This window comes from Pollicipes pollicipes, unplaced genomic scaffold (assembly GCF_011947565.3).
Source record: "Pollicipes pollicipes isolate AB1234 unplaced genomic scaffold, Ppol_2.1 Scaffold_7231;HRSCAF=8579_pilon_pilon_pilon, whole genome shotgun sequence".
NCBI classification, from domain to species: Eukaryota; Metazoa; Arthropoda; class Thecostraca; order Pollicipedomorpha; family Pollicipedidae; genus Pollicipes; species Pollicipes pollicipes.
In genome coordinates this window covers 27,461,034-27,481,032 of record NW_023597034.1, presented here as the reverse complement: position 1 = coordinate 27,481,032, position 19,999 = coordinate 27,461,034, and the positions used below count along the sequence as shown (strand labels likewise).

General features: G+C 57.0%; 2 protein-coding genes across 2 annotated transcripts; one reads left to right on the top strand and one right to left on the bottom strand.

Moving 5' to 3' along the window:
- Nucleotides 1–439: 439 nt before the first annotated feature.
- Nucleotides 440–9,836, top strand: LOC119109934 (troponin C, isoallergen Bla g 6.0101). The gene is made up of 5 exons (XM_037233680.1): nt 440–449; nt 2,189–2,392; nt 4,494–4,610; nt 5,339–5,470; nt 9,310–9,836. The coding sequence occupies exons 1-5, from the start codon at nt 440–442 to the stop codon at nt 9,336–9,338; spliced, it is 492 nt and encodes a 163-aa protein (XP_037089575.1). The 3' UTR covers nt 9,339–9,836.
- Nucleotides 9,837–10,509: 673 nt separating this feature from the next.
- Nucleotides 10,510–16,768, bottom strand: LOC119110327 (LIM domain-containing protein jub). Its single transcript, XM_037234101.1, has 7 exons — nt 16,749–16,768; nt 16,024–16,114; nt 15,384–15,553; nt 13,599–13,661; nt 13,102–13,232; nt 12,643–12,892; nt 10,510–11,289 (listed from the first exon to the last, which is right to left on the bottom strand). Exons 3-7 carry the CDS (start codon nt 15,495–15,497, stop codon nt 11,230–11,232), a joined length of 618 nt encoding a protein of 205 aa, XP_037089996.1. The 5' UTR covers nt 15,498–15,553; nt 16,024–16,114; nt 16,749–16,768; the 3' UTR covers nt 10,510–11,229.
- Nucleotides 16,769–19,999: the final 3,231 nt, after the last annotated feature.

Sequence of the window (19,999 nt, the reverse complement as noted above, 5' to 3'; positions counted from 1 at the left end):
AGTGACAACACATAGGTTGCACTGCGGTTCGCACGTCCAAGCTATCCCGCTACCCAGGGCTTTGACGTCGACCGGCTACTACGACATCTTGACGAATAACTCTCCCAATGAAATATGCCGACTGCGCCATTCTCGCTACATGCCACGAGCAAACAACACATTTAGCCAGGCAGGGCAGCCGGTCGAAACGCACTCCATTGACGGACATATGCGTCGGGAGCATACCACCTCACACACGGGCTCACCCTGACCTTGCGAGGCTACCTCTTCAGTATGTCAAGGCCATTCGCACGCATTCGTTTCTCCAAAACTGGGCGCGCGGCGCGTCTGCAACCGCTCGTTAAATGCCCAAACCCTCCGCCGCCGGCGCCACCGGCCCAGCGTGCCTCCCGTCCCCATCCATCAGTGGCGCCACCCGCCACCCGCCACCCGCCACCCGATGGATGGGGGTGTGTAGGTACCCACGCATTCCCCCATGGCGTTCCAGCCCCGCAGTCCAACCGGCGTTTGAGAAGCACAACACACGCCGGACGGCTGAAAAAACACTATGTATGTTGTCACAGGGCTCCAGCCGCTCTTCGGAAAAATCGTACTAGCAAGATGCTACGATGACTCAGCCTGCACAACATACCAGATGCCTATGCTCAAATCAATAAAAATGTCGCCGCCGTAGAGACATAGTGCCTGTCGTCTGAAGACCGTGGAATGTTCACCCCATTACGGCTCAGCTCAGTGGATTTCAGGGTGCTCTTTGCCGACCCGGGCCTCGGTTTAGAATTATCGTCATTACGAGCCGACTTGGCGCCACTTGAAAAGGTTAGGCATTCGCAGAAGACCGGTAACAACGCCTGCAGTTGAAGCTTACATCCGTTTAGGGTCCCTAGGCTATTGCTGTTCATACATGCATCTTCCCAATGACGGGTTCACCCTTTAAAGGCTGGCTAAATTGAACACAACATATGTAAGTATAACTACGGCGGGGGCCCTTATATCAACTCGGAGCTAAGACGCCGTGTCCACCGCCGGAGCGCTCGCGCCACGCCCGCCGCCGCGCGCCCCGGTGGCGGCCGGCCACATAGCTCGAGAGGTGGGGCATGTTAATGAGGCGGCGTCGGCCAGCTGTCGCGCGCCTCCGGAGCAGCCGGCGGCGGCCCGTCGAGCTCGGCGGGCCGACTGGCGGCGGGTGCGGCGCCGGTGGCCGGACCGGGGCCGCGCGGCGGACACGCGGGCTCTGCGCCACGGGCACCAGGAGCACATTAGTCACGGGGAGAATGTGCACAGAGGCCGCGTCACGGGCACCAGCAGCACACTAGTCACGGGGAGAATGCGCACAGAGGCCGCGTCACGGGCACCAGCAGCACACTAGTCACGGGGAGAATGTGCACAGAGGCCGCGTCACGGGCACCAGCAGCACACTAGTCACGGGGAGAATGTGCACAGAGGCCGCGTCACGGGCACCAGGAGCACACTGGTCGGGAAAAAAGCTGTACATTTTTTAGTAGCCCTATGTAATTTCCCATGTAATCCACTTTTATTACGCTGGGTAATGCATTCTGGGGGACTATGCAGGAGATCGGGCTCATCCAGGAGCCAAGACAAACATTGGAAAAGCCAAGCACCTAAAACGCAGGCTTCATCCGAGACACACTGCTCATAAGAACATCACAGACGCAGGAACACATTGCCCACAAAGAAGCCGCATCCCGAACACGCTCAAAAGTTGCTCACAACACCCTATCACGAACACCCTAGACGCGCCACTCGCTCCGCAAGTCAAATGGCACGCGCACTCACGGGGCTTGAACAGTGTTCACGCTCGCTGTTTTGAAGCTGACTGAAGCGGCAGCGACGGCTATAGGTGGAACAGGACACGCTTTAATCACAAATGACATGATGATATCGTCCGGCATGGCATGACATGACAACGTTAAATAACACATTCGCTCTCACACATGGCACTGCTCCACGGATCAGTGACGTATTCACTACGCACACGTTGTGCTTACATATATTTTTATAAAAGGGCGATGTTGCCGTTTTAGCAGCGTGTGGCAGATCCGACATCGCATTCATATAGTTATGCTTCCCTTCAGCCTTTTCCGCCAGCAGCCATTGGTATGTGAATAGCAATGCAATGATTGCAGAAATCCGGTTGCGTTATTGTCGGCGACGAGCTAAAACTGACTAGTTCACCTTGGACATTCGACATGTCGTGAACTCGTCAAACCGATTACCACCCCATATGCTCTAGTGCTCAAGAAGGCCTTCGGCATGTTCGACCAGAAGAAGACCGGCTCCATCGAGGTCAACAAGGTGGCCGCCATCCTCAACACCATGGGCCAGCAGTTTGACGACGACGAACTGAAGACGCTCTGTGAAGACAAGGCCAAAGGCAAGCCAGCTTGCAAATGGCGTGATCCCGTGAGAGGGAGCATAGGGGTGTAATGGAAGTGGACGGGGGATGGGAGCGTGATGAGAGTGGGCGGGAGAATGAGGGTGTGATGGGAGTGGGCGAAAGGACACGGAAATGAGGACATTTCCGTGTTGCTCCTGCAGTCCTAAGACGATAGCATCTTGATTTACTCTTACAGCTACTCCTGTCTTTTTGCAGCAGTTTGTGAATATGTAATAAAACAGCTGGAAGGCAGTAAGCTTCTTACATTCATAACAGCCACGTTGGATAGCGCAAAAGCAGAAACATCCCGCGTGTTGTATCTCGTTGTAAAATATGCCAGAGGTTTAGCTGTGGTGCGTTTGTAGCGGCGGCACACGTGCCATCTGTACCGGCTGTACGCGCACTCGTCGTACAGGCAGTATCGCCGTTTTTTTATAATGTCCTGCGGCGTTATTTGGGGCCTTTGCAAAACTTCAGCGCTAGCAAGCACGCGTGAAAGTTAGCACAGTTAAAGTGTACGTCTTCCTGCTCACGTGGCGGGGGGGGGGGGGGGGTATTGTTTTGTAACAGTCACATTTACCTTGAGTCTGACTCACGCCATATCTGCATCCTAACAGCTATTTAAGCACTTCGCATTTAATTCGGACCGAACAACCAGTCATTTCCACCAACGTCCCAATCCTGGGCAAATTGAAAAACCCGGAATATTGTTAAACTTCGCATCCAGACAACGCTGGTCAGCGATCAGGGCAAGGGACACACTGGCGCTGGATGCCACGACCTATTACTTGGGAAGTCAGAAAAAAAACAGTAGAATGGTCGCTGGGGTCAGGGAGCATTTCCCCCGCTCCTGTCCGCACCTGGTGACGCCCCTGCCTGTCGCCAGCAGCGATCTGCCAGCAAGCGGCGTTGGCACCGCTATTCTCAGTCAATCGTGGATTCTGACATGACCTTTCAGTGGTACTTCGTCCTGTTCTCCCTCTGCCCTGACAGAGGGCGACGCGGCTGAAATGTTGAGAGACTGATGTGACGCGTCGGTCTGCGCCAGGTCACGCCAGTTGTGACGCGTCTATCCGCGCCAGATCACGCCAGTTGTGACGCGTCTATCCGCGCCACGTCACGCCAGTTGTGATGCGTCTATCCGCGCCAGGTCACACCAGTTGTGACGCGTGTATCCGCGTCAGATCACGCCAGTTGTGACGCGTCTATCCGCGCCACGTCACGCCAGTTGTGACGCGTCTATCCGCGCCAGGTCACGCCAGTTGTGATGCGTCTATCCGCGCCAGATCACGCCAGTTGTGACGCGTCTATCCGCGCCACGTCACGCCAGTTGTGACGCGTCTATCCGCGCCAGGTCACGCCAGTTGTGATGCGTCTATCCGCGCCGGGTCACACCAGTTGTGACGCGTCTATCCGCGCCAGGTCACGCCAGTTGTGACGCGTCTATCCGCGCCAGGTCACGCCAGTTGTGATGCGTCTATCCGCGCCGGGTCACACCAGTTGTGACGCGTCTATCCGCGCCAGATCACGCCAGTTGTGACGCGTCTATCCGCGCCACGTCACGCCAGTTGTGACGCGTCTATCCGCGCCACGTCACGCCAGTTGTGACGCGTCTATCCGCGCCGGGTCACACCAGTTGTGACGCGTCTATCCGCGCCACGTCACGCCAGTTGTGACGCGTCTATCCGCGCCACGTCACGCCAGTTGTGACGCGTCTATCCGCGCCACGTCACGCCAGTTGTGACGCGTCTATCCGCGCCACGTCACGCCAGTTGTGACGCGTCTATCCGCGCCGGGTCACACCAGTTGTGACGCGTCTATCCGCGCCGGGTCACACCAGTTGTGACGCGTCCGTCCGCGCCAGATCACGTCAGTTGGGCAGTAACAGGACAGTTACGCGTGCGAACTTGCCCGGCCTGCGAACTTGCCCGGCCGGGAGCATGCTTGACATACCTGTTAAGACATAGGCCTGCCTGTGAAATGGATGGATGTGTTTTCCGATGCACTCATGGCCTTTGTGTCAGTGCGTTCTGTTGAATTTGTACTTTGCCATCTGTTGCGGTCTGTATGTAATGGGCATTTACTCGCTCGTTCCCAGATGGGAAACTGGACTTCGACAGCTTCGTCAGTATCGCCTCTAACTTCCTGGAGGAAGAGGATGACGAGGCCATGCAGCAAGAACTGAAGGAGGCTTTCCGGCTATACGACAAAGAAGGTGTCCGTAGCGTAGAAACCATGTCTAACTGTACGTTGGATTTACGCATGAGAAGTGTTCCGAGATGTCCCAAAAGCTCATAGATATCCGCAAAATAAGACAGGTTAAACCCTGATGTGGAACAGTGGAAAATCGTGAACTGTTACAAGAAAAGGTGAGTGTGAGCACGTATTACATATTTACATATACGTCTTTATACATACAATCTAGACATATCTATGCATACACACACACACACACACACACACACACACACACACACACACACACACACACACACACACACACACACACACACACACACACACACACACACACACACACACACACACACACACACACATACACACACACGCACACACATACACACACAAATACATACACACACGCACACGCGCACACCCACGCACGCACACACAAACACACATACTCGTACACGCAAATGCTTACGTAAGCTGTTAAGTGCATTTGCGAGGAGCATTATCCACATAGCTAAGACGGTAGTTATAGCCTTATTCCTCGGAGAAAGTCATGAGAATAAAGATATAGATGCGTTGATATTTCGGCGACATGACCTCATCGAAATGAATAACACTTCTGTCATTCATTTCAATAACTGCACGTTGCCGAAATATGAAGGCACCTATATATCCGTTCTGCTGGTTTTTTTTCCAAGGAATGCGGCTATTACTACTGTATTATTCATTGGATCCCTGCTTCGTCGCCAGGGAACGGCTACATCACGACACAGGTGCTGCGGGAGATCCTGAAGGCGCTGGATGACAAGCTTACGTCAGAGGACTTGGACGGCATCGTGGAGGAGGTGGACACAGACGGCTCGGGGACGCTCGACTTTGACGGTAGGCGCAGGCCTGCGCCGGCCGCGGGCGCGCCCCCTCAAACGCCGCGCAGCCCGGCGGGACGGTGGTGGGTCCCCCAGCCACAGCCCGGCGGGACGGTGATGGGTCCTCCGGCCACAGCCCGGCGGGACTGTGATGGGTCCTCCAGCCACGGCCCGGTGGGACGGTGATGGGTCCTCCAGCCACAGCCCGTTGGGACGGTGGTGAGTTCACTAGCCACAGCCCGGTGGGACGGGGATGGGTCCCTTAACCACAGCCTGGTGAGACGGTGGTGGGTCCTCCAGCCACACCCAGTGGGACGGTGATGGGTCCCCGCTACAGCCCGGTGGGACGGTGCTGGATTCCCAGCCATAGGCCGGTGGGACGTCTATGAACCCCCCAGTCGCCGCCCGGTGGAACACTGATGGGGTCCAGGGGCGTCACTTTATATATTTTGGAGGGCCTGAGCCCCTCCCCCCATGCTTCTCTGAGTCCCCTCAATACATGTGAGCAAGGAGGGAATACTGGGCCAAATAAGCGCAGAACAATCATCCTTACTTTTGCTATGCTAGGTAGTACGCACCTGAACATCTCACGATTAGTATCATGCTAATTTTGTACCAAATTCATATATAAAATAAAAAGCATACCTGGGCCGGAAATCGATCTTAAATCTACGAAATATTAAGGAAACTGTTTTAAAATGCAACATCGAGGGCAACAATTCAAGTCACCGAAATCGGGGAGAAATCGTGTTTGAGGAGAGATTAGGTCAGCTTTTCGGGTGGCCATCCCAACCGATTTTAGAAAGTGACGCCCCGAATGGGATTCTCCCAGCCGCAGCCCGGTGGGCCAGTGATGGGTGCCCTAGCTGCATCCGGTGGGACGGTAATGGGTGCCCCAGCCGAATCCGCTGGGACGGTGACGGGTCTCCACATGCGCCCATGGAGCTGTGCAGCATGATATGGAATGTGACCGGAGCCTGTAGCACAGCCGAGCTTCCCACGCCTTCGCAATGCTGCGCTTCCCTATCGCTGCATCCTTCGCCGAACCAGAGGACCTCAGTTTTCAGTGCGATATGAAATAAAAGGCGGCATGAATCTAGAACCTCATGGAATATACACACACACACACGCACGCACGCACGCACGCACGCACGCACGCACGCACGCAAGCACACACACACACACACACACATATATATATATATATATATATATATATATATATATATATATATATATATATATATATATATCATAAATATCGCACGGCCTTGAGCAAGTGCGGCCCCCAGAGCCAGTAGTGATGGTGTGTGTAACGACATGGAACTTTCCACCTCCGTGGTGCGAGGAAACATCCTGGGCCCATTTACAAGCGGCACTGCGCCCGAGTGTCTCAGAGATAGCCCATTGCTTGGCCTGACTGCCGTAAAATGTTCCCTTGTTACTGACGGTCGAGGGTCAACCCTGACCCGCGGTGTTGTTCGGCACGTGACATACTCTGTAGCCATCTTTGACGCAAGGGCGGAGTAAAAATCATCGGCTAACCTGGGCGGCACAACGTGGATGTTGCGCTCAGGGTACGCACGATCAGCTTCCCTTCGCCAGCATGTAGTCTGAACCCAGGGCTACCCACGGAGGAGACCGAAGCGGAGCATATGCTGGCCGATCCATCCTTTTCCCACAGAATCTGGAGCGACCGTGCAACTTGATTTCAGGCAACCCATTCAGAGTGAAAACAAAAGATGCTGCGGACAAAAACGCCTGTCCTGTCAGAATCATGATATACCCATTGCGATGCATATCAATCGTTCCTCCGCTAAGAATACGCTAATGCAGTTGCAACAGACGCGCAGTGGTGTCATGTCTACGCTTACGCATTATTGCTGGGAAGAAAGCGACGAGTGACACCGCTGGCAAAAAAGTTCGTATCCGGAGGGCATTTAGAAACAAGCAGAGGTCTTATTCCCCCCAGCGGCCACGTTCAGTGACGAAATAAGCACACACTTCTCACTCAAATGCTCCAGAACGTATGCACGCACGGTGTGCGGTGAACAATCGCTCGACACCTGAAATGAAGGAGCCGACACCGCGGAGGAGTATATGCTGGACGATATGTCCCTTTCCCACGGAAACTGGAGCGACCGTTCCGCTTGGTTTCAATGTGAGGCATGCTCAGTTCAATTTTTGTCGTTTTACCACAGCTTAAAATTGCGATGTCACAGCTTGCGTCTGGCCATGACATAAGTGCTATGCGACCGACCTAATCGAATCCATTTTACAACACACAGCGCTCAGCATCCAGCTTAGTTGAAATTCTCCTGCATCACTTCCCGACAAGAGCATTCAGCGCCAAATGCGGCCCCACGCGGGCTTAGAGCTCCAAACTGTTTTAAGCTTTCTTTGAACCGCTTTTCCGCCTGTTAGACGCTTGAGCACCCACGGCCGGAGCATCGTCCAGTAGCCGCAGTGGCCGCGCCTGTCGGTTCGACTATGGGCAGCTACCGGCTGCCGCTGCCGGTCTGCCGGAAACGCTGACTGCGCCAACCCATAGGCTGTGTGTGTTGTGGTTTCAGAGTTCATGGAAATGATGACAGGCTAGGTGACGTCCTGCCAGCACCAGACTCCGGTACGTTCTGGATGTGGCAGCGAACGCATGAGTGTGGTGGCCCGGAATGTCCTGACACCGTGTGTGCAGATGGAGGAGGGGATAGGCGGAGCGCTGGACGACGTATGTGGCGTCACGCTCATCCGTCACACACGAGTTTCCCATGCAATTGCGTTAATTTACGCTCAAAGTTGAGCAGTCTGACCGAAAAGCATGGGTGACCAGAGCTCAGAGCATTGCAGCCTCCCAAACGCTGCAAAAGAACATGGTGCTCAAAACAGATCACTGTATCAGACCATCAGGCAAAGAGCCTTCTACTTGGGAACAATGATTCCGTCTGCGCGATCTCGGGGTCACAAGGTTCCGGACGGCGACGGGTCCAGCGCCCAGCGACGTGCCCGTCGCAAGGGTGTCCATTTCAGCAACGCGACGTGCGACAACGCACAGTTGTGTATAGCATACAAAAACGCAAGCTTCCTCCGTCAGCACACATAGTGCTAAGAACATTCTCGGGCGCCCCAGACGGCTCACAGGCCGAGCACGCACGGTTGAATGAGCATGCGTGTGCGTGCATGCAAGAGCAGAGCGGGGGACCTGGCACGCCGCGGTGGGTTTCCGTCAGGTGCGGCCGGTGTGTCGGCCAGGCCTGACCTGCAGGGCGGCACGGCGGGGCACGTCACGACCGCCCGTACTCCCCAGCAGCTTCCCGACTGGCGCGTTGAGCGCTCTCGCCCCATTTCGTTCTCAGTAGATTTTGTCATGATAATTTCATACGTCGCCAGTAACCATAGCAGCTGTCTGTTGGTCGTTACCGTGTTGAACGTGTTCAAACGTTTCTGTTTCGGTGGTTTGTAACGCGATCGGCGTTGTGTTTTGTTCTGGTCCGTTATGCTTGTTGCTGTCACGGCACAGGTGCATTTCTGTCGTTCTGCCGTTTGGCGTTTTGGACATCACTGACGGGCTATGTTTTGTGAACAGAACTGTGCAACGCTGCAGTGCTCGCTGCAATGAGGTACATATGTCACTGCTGTGAGACGTCACTTGCTGACATTAAGTACACACATAAGCGACATATATGTCATTTGCTCGTACAAACTGCACGCATGAAAGACTTGTTCTACCACAAAGTTGTCTGCGCTCAGCATCGCTGCCTGCTCAAAACATCGATGTCACGTGACCACATAAAATGAGCGTGTGTACGAGAGAGGAGGGGAAGGGCGCGAACCGCGACCGGACGCCTCTCGTTGCAGAGTTTATGGAGATGATGGCAGGCGAGTGAGGTCACCACGAGGCACCCAGCTGTGGCTGCCGCTCCGTTCTGCATGCCACGCCTCCGCCGAAACAAACTGGTCCGCCGCATCGTCCCAGATTAGATAGTCCCGGCATAGGTCACCAAAAGCCAACGACGCTGCCAGCCGAGACGTCAAATGCAACCCTAAAGGCAGCGTTCACATCCCGCGACACTTCCCATGGCTCCACAACCCAGGCGTTCCTCCCACCCTTTGCAGTGTACGGAAACTGGAATGGTTGTGCGACCCTATGCGCGACGCGAATGCAAGTACAGCTATATACGTTGCTCCCGATGTGTCGACTAGCAGCCTTTGGGCACCGCTGGGCATCCGATGATGGTGCAATCCTTCATGAACGTCGCGCAGCGCTGTGTTGTTACTAAATGTTGAAATATGAACTATGTGCAGACTTTTCTATCGTGCAAGAGCGTAGCTTCAGCGAACATCCATGACTGAGAAGCATTAGTATGAATACAAATCAAATTGTACGGGCTTTCTTTTACTTAAGTGCTCTTGTGGCACTGACCGACACTAACAACCTATACTAACGGGCCACTGCGCATCGCTCTGGATATTAGACGCGACTGGCCCTCCCGACCTCATGGCCTACTCAAAGCACCCGTCTGACTTCGAGAGGCGTTTCGCTGCAATGGAGGTGCCATTGGCGACTGCCCCGGTGTCGCGCGAGCGGACGCCACCCACTGATGTCGTGGGTCTCCGAACGGCCGCGAGCGTCTTCTGTGGGACTGTCCGCGCGCCTCCGTGCCACAGCCGTCCCGCTCTGCCCCAGACAGGCGCGGCCGTTGGCTGGATGTCCCCAAGGGACGAGTATATTAGACGGGCCGGCCTCCGCCGCGCACGCACACCACACCCGCGCTGCAGAGCGAGAGAGAGCGCGAGAGCGAGCTGGCCCGGGGCCAGGGTTAGTACCTACCCACCGGCACTGTTCCCACGCTGTTGAGCAACGCGGCCAGGCCTGCACGCGGCGCCGGACGCTGCTGCAGTCCGCGCGGCCGGCGCCACGGGTGCCCTCGGCTCGGCTCGGCTCGGCTCACCGCCGCCGCCCACGCGTCTCGCAGCACCCGCCGGGGTCGGAGGCGCGCCGGGCTCGCTCGGAGTGCGCCGCCGCGCCGGCTGGCCGGCCCGGGCCGCCGGTGCTCCTGCCCGCGGCACCTCGCCACAGCTCGACCACAGGCGCCCGGCCGCGGCGGCCCGCTCGTCGAGCCCGAGCGACGCAGCCACGCGCACACGTGATCCATATCACATTGATCCCGGTTCGCTCCGAGCGGCCACGGCCGGCTGATGCGGGCCGACGAACCAGCCGCCGCGCGCGGCCGGCCGCTCGCGACACCGGGCCGGCCATCCCGCATAAGACGCACATGAGTTCGGAATACAGGGCACTTCGGCATCCGTGGCGAGGCTTGCTTCGCTCGCATCGAGACAGCCGAGTTACAAACTATCTTTCGCACATCTGGCACATTGGTACTCAAAGCCGCCAAGCTGCGGAGATCCGTCTTGCCTGGACATGACACGCACTCCAGCGAACTTTTACAATTGCACAGTTCACACCGAGACGCACCAGCGCTCGCCTGGAGCGCCGTGCGAATAAAAGCTAAAAAATCGCGCTCCAAAAGGTGGATCGAAAGCGACAAAAATCACACAAGGCCCGCTCCGTTCCGGCCGTCTCCCAGCGGGACCGGCCAGCGCAGTACCTCAGTCGCCGCGTCGGAAGTAAATGCCCCGCGATGGAATGTGTTCAGTAGTCGGCAGCACATATCACAGCGCGGCGCGTCGGACCGGTAGGACGTCGGCCGCGAGCCGCACCATCGGCCGGCGCGCGCGCGCCACACCGCCCACCGGCGCACACGGCGCCCCCGCCGTCTAGGAGGAGGCGTAGTACCACGTCGGCTCGCCGGTGTCCGTGCACTTGTAGTCGACGCTCTGCGAACGAGGCGCCGATGTCAGCGGTGGTCAAGAATCGGCCACTTCGGGCAGGCCGCGCCCCTCACGCGTGGTTGGTCACCACGCACAACTGTTGGCACTCAAAGCCCAGTCACGTCACAACGAAATCCAACAACGCCGGGAAACGACTGCCGCGTGAGGTCGAGTGTCGCCCATTTCTTCGAGTAAATCAATCGGCCAACCTAAAAAAGGAAACATTCACGCCTCTTGAGGCACGTCATTTGTCCTGTACCCTTCTGGAGACTTGTTTTATGTGCAGCTCCGCGGCGTCAAACCATGATCGTTTCTGGAACTGCATTACACGTCTAGTTTTGGAAGTTTGGTGGCGAAGAGAGTCACCCGGTGTCTTCAAGACGCAAATCTACAACCCCGTCTGGCGTTGAACCCCACGTAAGACCAGGCGTCCAGTTCTGATGAGCTACACGGTGCCTCGAACGTTCCCGGTATCCCCACGGCGCTCGCGATCCTCGCGATGATTCGCAGGACTGCCGAGTTGAAAGTGAAACATTATCAGTTCGCTCCTCTAGCGCCGCCGCTGCTGCTGCCGTCCGCATGCATCCTGCCACGGAGTCGGCTACCAGACCGGCATGTGAGGGGGGGGGGGGGGGGACGCAGCGCCGGCTACGCGGGACCACAGCGCGCGAACAAGTGAGCAGCGGCGCCGCACCCGCCGTGGCACGGCAACCTGTGGCCGTGGCAGCCCGCTCCCAGGGGCGGCAGAAAGGTGACCACTGCTGAAGAACGGGTCAGATGCTGCACACGCTCCGCGGCGCGATGTTCAGGGGCTGTCCGCGACGACTCCTACGCGGGGGAGGTGCATGGGTACGTATACACCACTCCGTGTGGTGCAGACGATAACTCTCACGAATTACGTTGACTGCATGTCACTCAGGAAGAATGTGGAACTTGTGGTGAAAAATTCAGGGCTTGAACAATCACATTATCATTGCTTGCAGCTACACACAGCTGATGAAACTTGCTGACTCTTGGTTATACAAGCATCCCTGAGCAATGATGGTCAATACAAGTAGATTAGCATTCTCTAGAACTTTGGAGCATCGCCAAAGCCACCTGTTTTACTCTGACCTCTGGCAAGCACATATCGCAGTCCACCCAATATCAGGCTAAATACAACTCCTTCGTTTCATAAGATTTTGAAGGAATCTACCGCCGCGCAGCTGTTGTCCGCTCCCGTGGCAGTACGGCCAGTCGGCCCGGTCACGGCGAGCGTCAGGCGGGAGTGAGCAGCTCCCGCCTCAGCGCTGGCCGCTCCGGGTGCCCGGCCGTTGCGTCCCGCACCCGCCGAGCGCCGCCGGCGGTGGCCAGCCTCACCTGCATGTGGCTGGTGGAGGTGCGGCCCAGCTGGTGCAGCCGCTGCAGGTGGCAGCGGCGGCACAGCAGCGCCTCGTCCAGCGGGTAGCAGCGCTGGTCGGGCTCGTCCGTCAGCTGCAGGCCGCACATCTCGCAGATGTAGCAGTCCACGTGGAAGTCGCGATCCATGCTCACCACGCGCACCGTCTCCTCGGTGCCCTCCACTGGCGTGATGCTCTTGCCGCAAGCGGCGCACTTGGGCGCGAACATCCTGCCGCCACCGCCACCTCCGGTCAGTAGAAGCCCAAAGCACACGGGCGGTCGGTTTCGTATCGACTACATTCAAACGTGAAGCATTCATATTTGTTCGAGGGCTGAAGCCGGAAGCAACTCAAAGGTGCATCCCCAGCAGGCACGGCGGGGCACAGGTCTGAGACAGCGAAACAGGGGCCCCGTGCTACGTGAGGGAGACACGCTTACCTGTGGTAGTCGTTCACGCAGTAGATCTTGTTATCGACATCGATCGTGAAAGGCACGCCGTCGAGACATTCGTTGCAGATGCAGCACCGGAAACACCCAGGATGGTACGACTTGCCCATGGCATGCAGAATCTGGGAATAGACAGCCATCAGCGCCGCGCAGTACGGCTGGAAACTCGGACACCATGCGGCCCCCCCAGTCTGTTGCACTTACGCGTAACCGAGTTGACGGATGCCGCCTAGAAACACTGCTCCGATCTGCTCACGGTAAATATCCGTCCAATCACTGACCAATGCCACGCGAATTACGCCACGAACATAGCATTCGAACAATGCACTGATACGAGCCTTAAGCCGTCACCTTGAGCGTGCATGGACATCGTCAGTAAAACGAGTTGAGGCAGGCGTAAGCCGGTCTTAAATTGTCAATTACAACACCCCCGAGCTCCGAGCCTCCTCAGCTTAGCTGTTCCATACGTCAGCGCCCATCGCGCGTACCATTTCCATGATGAGGTGTCCGCAGATGGCGCATTTTTCGGCTGTCTGCTGGAACCCGGAGTACTGGCAACAGCAGGGCGGCGCTCAGTCAGTGCAGGCGGCTGCATTACGCCAAGGCCAACTGTCCGCCTATCCGCGCCAAGATGCACGAACGAATATATTCATCGCGTCGATCAGTGAACGACAACGTTGCAAGTAAGGCGCTTCTGTCCTCTGCAAACAAAACTAATCATCTTTGCTTATGCTATGACTATGGCAGACTTTGCAACGTCCAAGAGACACGTGTACAAACAACGCAATGTTAAAATGCAATACAAAGAGCAGGCTCCAAACTCACCAGTATTCAATGAGCACTCCCGTGCGAACTACCGCACTACGCTTCCGCTTTGAATGTGCATGCTACGTCTGCCCAACATAACACGGAGCGGCTCTCCACGCACGTACCGAACGGGGACACCATATTGGCAGCGAGTGTGCTGAGCTCAGCCGACACTTTATGTTGAAAGGGACCGCTTTATACGCGCTCGGGTGGGGTCAGATTGACCCCTCGAACGTTTTCCTGAATGGTTTCCGAACGGCGCGGCGTAGCCGCGTCAAATTTTGCATGGCTGTAGACAATTGAATAAAAAAATACATGCACCTTATACGGTTGCTGACGTACGGCAAGTCAAAGTAAGGCCATGAATTCAGTGAATTCAATTTCTAGGGAATCGTTCCATTTGATGCAACCAGGAATGTTAGACGGAGCCATACATTTCTGAGATACTTTCATAGGCAATGTAGCAATTGAGTGAACAAATTCCACTGACCTAGAGTCAGGCATAAAGGTCAGGCCAGGGTCAATACCAATCTGTTTTATAACTAGGGTTTGCTGGGTGAGGTAGTTTCTAGTGCTCATTTCGAATTTAATGATGACAGGAACCACATTCTGCGTCTTCCACGAACTTTTTTTACGGTCAGAATAGGCCTCTGACCTAAAATAACCCAGGTCGACATTTTTTTTAGGAACAACTGCCTCGGGTAATCTTTGTTGTTTATTCAACTGCAAAACTCAAAGCAGTCTTGAGTGATTTTAGTCACCATGACTTCTTAAAGGTCAAACAAGGTCACTGACCTTAAATGACGTGTGACCTTTTGTTCTGAATAGTTATCTAAATTCTGGGGTACTTCGGAAACACCAGCCTGGAGTTTGACCTTGTCTGACCTTATTTGACCTGAAGGTCTTGACCTGCAAACCTCAACCTTTGACCTAAGTGAGCCCACGTACAGGCCAACATACCCTGTAAATTTGGTGTCTCTAGCTCTCTTATTTCTGGAGATTTCAGAGAGGTCAAATTGACCCTCCACCCGAGCGAAGGGTATACAGCCGGCACCCGGGCGCTGGTTAATGGTCGCATCCGGCGCACATGGCTAGGGCAACACACGAACGCGAGCTCACACCAAATATTAGTGCTGGTGCACGCCGTCATCAGGTCCTTCTAAAATCACAGCCAAGGTTTAACCTGCCACTAACCAGGCAGCACTACTATTTGGCCTGGGTCTGCACCTGTCATGTGATGTTTTTATGTCGCTCCCATCGCAGTGGATCCCCTGCACCACCACTCACCAGGCAGTTCCCACAGTTGACCAATCCCTGCACCACCACCCACCAGGTAGTACCCACAATGGACCAGCCTCTGTACCACCACTCACCAGGTAGCCCCCCACCCACCCCTAGTGGACCGGCCTCTGCACCACCACGCCAGGTAGTCCCCACAGTGGACCAGCCTCAGCACCACCACTCACCAGATAGTCCTCTTCGCAGTAGACCTTGCCGTGCACGTTATAGAAGGCGCGGCCGCGCAGCGCCCTGCCGCACGAGCAGCACACGAAGCAGTTGGTGTGGTACAGATTGCCCATGGCCTGGCAGGCCTGGCCGGCGCCCGTCACCTTCTCGCCGCACGTGTAGCACAGCCCTGCGGACACGGGCCGCGCGCACAACCCTCAAACTGCAGTCCACACCCGCAGGCACACATGCACACACACACGCAATCCCCGCCTCACACACGCTGGAAGAAGCGCGGCTTGCCTCCCAGTGTGGGGCGCGGACACACGCGCCGCTGGTGGGCGGTGTCATCACTCGATGGAAGTTGGTGCCACCATTGGCGGGACGCCTGCACACTCCGGCAGCCAGATGAGTGGCCGTCAGTCTTCGCATTGAACGCGTTCAAGACAACGCTGGCCGCACGTTGGGCCGAAGGCGGACGTGAATGCACGCTGATTTCGCCGTGCAGCCCGCCAAACGGGAAACGCTGGCTGACCGAGGGCCATGCCATTGGTCGCGGGGCGGATGACCGAACCGTGATGAAGGTCTGCCGCACAGGAGCATGCGCCCGGCACGAGCCGACGAACGGCACCGGTGCCGGCCGCAATCAGCGACTCTCACCGAAATACTCGCCCTCCTCTTCCCTGCCCTCCAGCTCCTCTTCCAGTTGGCGCGTCAGCTCGTCCAGCTTCTTCTCCGCCTCCGAGGGGCCCTGCCGACCGTCCAACAGCACTTCATTGCTGCACTGCCGTCATATCGCTGCTCTGCATGTTCGCATGAACATGCACAAGATATCTACACAGATCTGGCGTAGATATTTCACAACTGAGTACTGTTCTGTCCGTATCGAGCACAGTAAACATCATAACAAACCAAACTGGTCATGGTCCGGCCACTAGCGAGGCAATAACCCAGACGTGCGGAGACTTTCACTGACATGGTTTCCTCCCCAGCTGCTCCCACATCTCCCATACCAAGAGCATCGGCCCCACACCCACGCCGGCGGTGAACTCGCGTACACCACTTTTTAATCCCACTACACATGCACATGGGTACAATCTATGACGACATCGCGTTTAGTTTTCAGGTCTACGATAACATAACGAGCGGGATGAAACCATTCCGTTTTCGGCAACATTCGCACGGAAGGCTACATAAAAGGGCAAACCTTGCATCTTCGCTTTATGAAACTCGCTAAACAGAACACCGATCTAGTTCCCTGAATTGGTTCCAAAACATGGCACGACACGGATCCTGCGGCGACCCCGCGGCCGACGTCCAGGGATGCGTGCGAAACACGGTCCGGCTGGAGCACAGCAGTCCACACGACACGCCGGCCGGCTCACCTGGGACTTGGGCGGCGTCACCTGGTAGGGCAGGAGGCCGCCGGCGCCGGCGTCCGAGGGCGGGCCGAGGTTGGCGTAGGTGGGCGGCTCGGGCGGCGGTGGCGCGGCTGGCGAGGGCGCCGACTCCGGCCGCCGGCAGCCCGGGTACGGCGGCGGAGGCGCCGGCACCGGCACCTGCGGCCCCGGCTGCGCCGGCTCGCGCCCGTACATCTGGCGACGGGCACCGGTGAGGTCACCGGGCAGCCCGGCGGGGCGAGGGGGTCAGCCGGAGGCGCCACAACACGGGCATCGCACCGACACGGCACTGAATGGAACACAAAACGTCGGATGGCAAGGGTGGAAGAAGACCAGCGGGGGCCAGCGGACAGCCGTACAAAAATGAAGGTGACATTACACGAGCGCGGAAAAATCTATCAATTATCACAACAAGCGTATTGCAACAAAAATGACTGCAATCACGAACAGCAGACGCATGCGCTTGCAGCCGCATTACCTTTAAGGGGGAAAAAAGACACTAATGAAATACGAGCCCGCAGCCTCTGCCAGCCGCCGTATCCGCACCACACCGAACGCCGCCCCTCGACCGTGAGAACGCCCCGAGCTTGACCTCTCCCGCATCACCGCCAGACCGTCACGAGACATACCTTGCCGGGAGAACCGCCGACGTTCTCGTACAGCGGCGGCCGCTGCTGCAGCAGCTGCAGGTAGCGGTCGGCGGCGGCCACGGCGCTCGTGTCGCGACCGGCGGCAGAGTAGGCCAGGTAGGGGTCGGCCAGCACGGCGGCCGGCGCCGCGCCCGCCGGGAACCGCTCGGAGCCGGCGGCCGGCCGCGTTCGCGGCTGGTAGCCGTCCTCGGCGGCCGGCGTCAGCCGCGCCACCGGCTGGTACAGCTCACCCACGGGCGTCGTCCGCGCCGCGGCCGCCGTCTGGTACGGCTCGGGCACCGGCGCGGGCGCAAGTGCGGCGCGCGCGAGCGACGACGTCTGGTACTGCTGGAGAGGGGGCGCGGCCCGCGAAGCCGGCGTCACCGCGTAAGGGTCGGGCAGGACGGCCGCCAGCGGCGAGACGGCCGAGTGGGTTGGGACGGCGGCCGGCGAGCCGCGCGCCGCCGCCAGACCGGCCGAGTACGCGTCCAGCGCTGACGCGCCGCGGCCGGCCTGGTACAGGTCGGAGGAGGCGGCGGCGGCGCGCGAGACGGCGGCCGCGCCGTACGGGTCGGCGCGGCCGAGTGCCGCCGACACGATCGGCTGCGCCGCCGTCGACACGGTGCCGTACAGGTCACCGCGCGGGTACGACTCCTGCGAGCTGAGGCTGGAGCGGCGCGAGCCGTCCGGCGGCGGCGGCGCCGGCCGCGCGCGGCCGGCCACGTTCTCGTAGATGGCGCCTTCGTGACTGCCGCCGCTGACGGAGCTGCGCGGACTGGACTGGATGGAGGCGGCCGGCGGCAAGCCGTGGATGTACGGCGGCGGCGGCTCGTAGGGAGCGCGGCCGGCGTACAGCCCGCCACCGGCCGCCGCCGCCGCCGCCGCCTGCTTCTGCTTCATGTGCGCGCTGTAGTTGGGCGGAGGCGGCGGCGTGGCCGCGCCGTTCGAGTACGTGTCCAGCTGTTTGGGCGTGGCGTAGCGTGACGCGGCGATCACACTCTGGCGGCTGACGGTGAAGACGGGCGTGCCGGTCGGCGCGGTGGCGGCGCTGGAGGCCGCCACCGCGCCAGCCGCCGTCTGCCCCCTTCTGACCGGTGTCCAGGGTGCCAGTGCGCGAGCTGGAGAGGCTGTAGTTGAGCGGGCCGGCGCCGGGCCGCGCCGCACCGCCGCCAACGCCCGCCGCGCCGTTGGCCGTCGGCGATCCGGCGGCGCCGCCGCGGCCGGCCGCCGGCTGCTGGCCGCCTGCCTTCAGCCGGGCCATCTCCTGCATTAGCTTTATTGTGGTGCGGTCCATGGCTGATACAGTACCAGCAGGCAAGAGTGGCTCAAGACCCTCTTACACTCCTGAAAAAGGGAAAACAAGGTTGACAGCAGGTGTTATAAGAGCACACACATACACGAACAACACGCCTTTCACGGCGGGGAGCGAGCAGTGATCAGAGTTATCAAGGTTACAGGCAACGTAATTGTAAAAATCACATAGACGATGTATTAACACCATCAAAGGGAGCCTGCCACATTGTGGAACCTGTGTGGGTAGTATACATCAATGCACTTGAATGTCCTCATTTCATAAAGTCAGTGGACTGAGGTACACTAATGCTCAGCATCTGCGCATACCTTTACAACCATCACAGCTGGCATGTTGGCTAGCTTTGAGCTTGCCAAGGCCTGACAACTTAAATCAATGAGGTGAAGAAATTTAGAGCAGCTTCCTGTCACTGACTGAGTCTTAAGGATTGGATGAATACTGGCCACAGTAAGCAGAGCTACATGGATATGTTGGCTCAGTCTGTCAGTGTGGGCAAATAGTCAGTGTGGGCAGCAAATAACTGCATATAATATGAGACCTGCTTAAGAAAAGGTGTCATTGGCTGTCCCTTCAGCCTACCACTGATGCACCCAAGGGCAAAAAAGCAAAAACAAAAAGCACATGTTGTGGTTAGTTGATACTACCACTCACATGGCCTGCACAACCACTGTAATCAGGTAAAAGGGATGGTCATGCAAGTTGTGTGTCAAGGGAACAGTACCAGCTTTGACAATCAAATCAAGCATTGTTCTAAATGGGTACTCTGTATATGGTGGTACATTCTATACAGCAATGAGCCCATTACTGATATATGTACCCAGTTTAGATAAAGTAATCAGCATTTGTTCAAATGTTCAAAACATTAACATTCAAACACCAGAGGCCTGTACACCTCCACAAATGCATTTTTCATCCCCACTCCCATCCACAGTGGTGCATCCCATGCAGCTCTGTTGCCCTCAGTGTGTAACTAAACAGGTTGGGTGGAATGCTCAAAAGATAAGTGTGCATCCTAGACCCCAAGGTATCATAGCTTGGATCTGAAAGTAAGATTGGCTATATATTTGTCTTTAAAGCATGACAGCCAAAAACAAAATTTTGTTGGAAAAGACAAGAGAAAGGTACCACAACTTTGTAACTGATTCCTTTTGTTATGGGTATGACAGATGTGCTATTAGCATGGGTCATAACTGAGAAAGGTATGTCAATGTGGCAGTGCCACTTCTACTTGCCAGCTATTTTGGTCCACACCATGATGGCTGAGGACATTACGACTGAAGGCAAAAAGCAAAAAT

Coding starts and splice junctions, on each gene's coding strand:
- LOC119109934 (XM_037233680.1), top strand. Junction 4,611..5,338: donor CCGGCTATACGACAAAGAAG/GTGTCCGTAGCG, acceptor CTTCGTCGCCAG/GGAACGGCTACATCACGACA. Junction 5,471..9,309: donor GGGGACGCTCGACTTTGACG/GTAGGCGCAGGC, acceptor CTCTCGTTGCAG/AGTTTATGGAGATGATGGCA.
- LOC119110327 (XM_037234101.1), bottom strand. CDS start 15,497: ATGGGCAATCTGTACCACACCAACTGCTTCGTGTGCTGCTCGTGCGGC. Junction 13,662..15,383: donor ACTGCGAAGAGGACTATCTG/GTGAGTGGTGGT, acceptor TGCTGTTGCCAG/TACTCCGGGTTCCAGCAGAC. Junction 12,893..13,101: donor TGCGTGAACGACTACCACAG/GTAAGCGTGTCT, acceptor CGGTGGCGGCAG/GATGTTCGCGCCCAAGTGCG.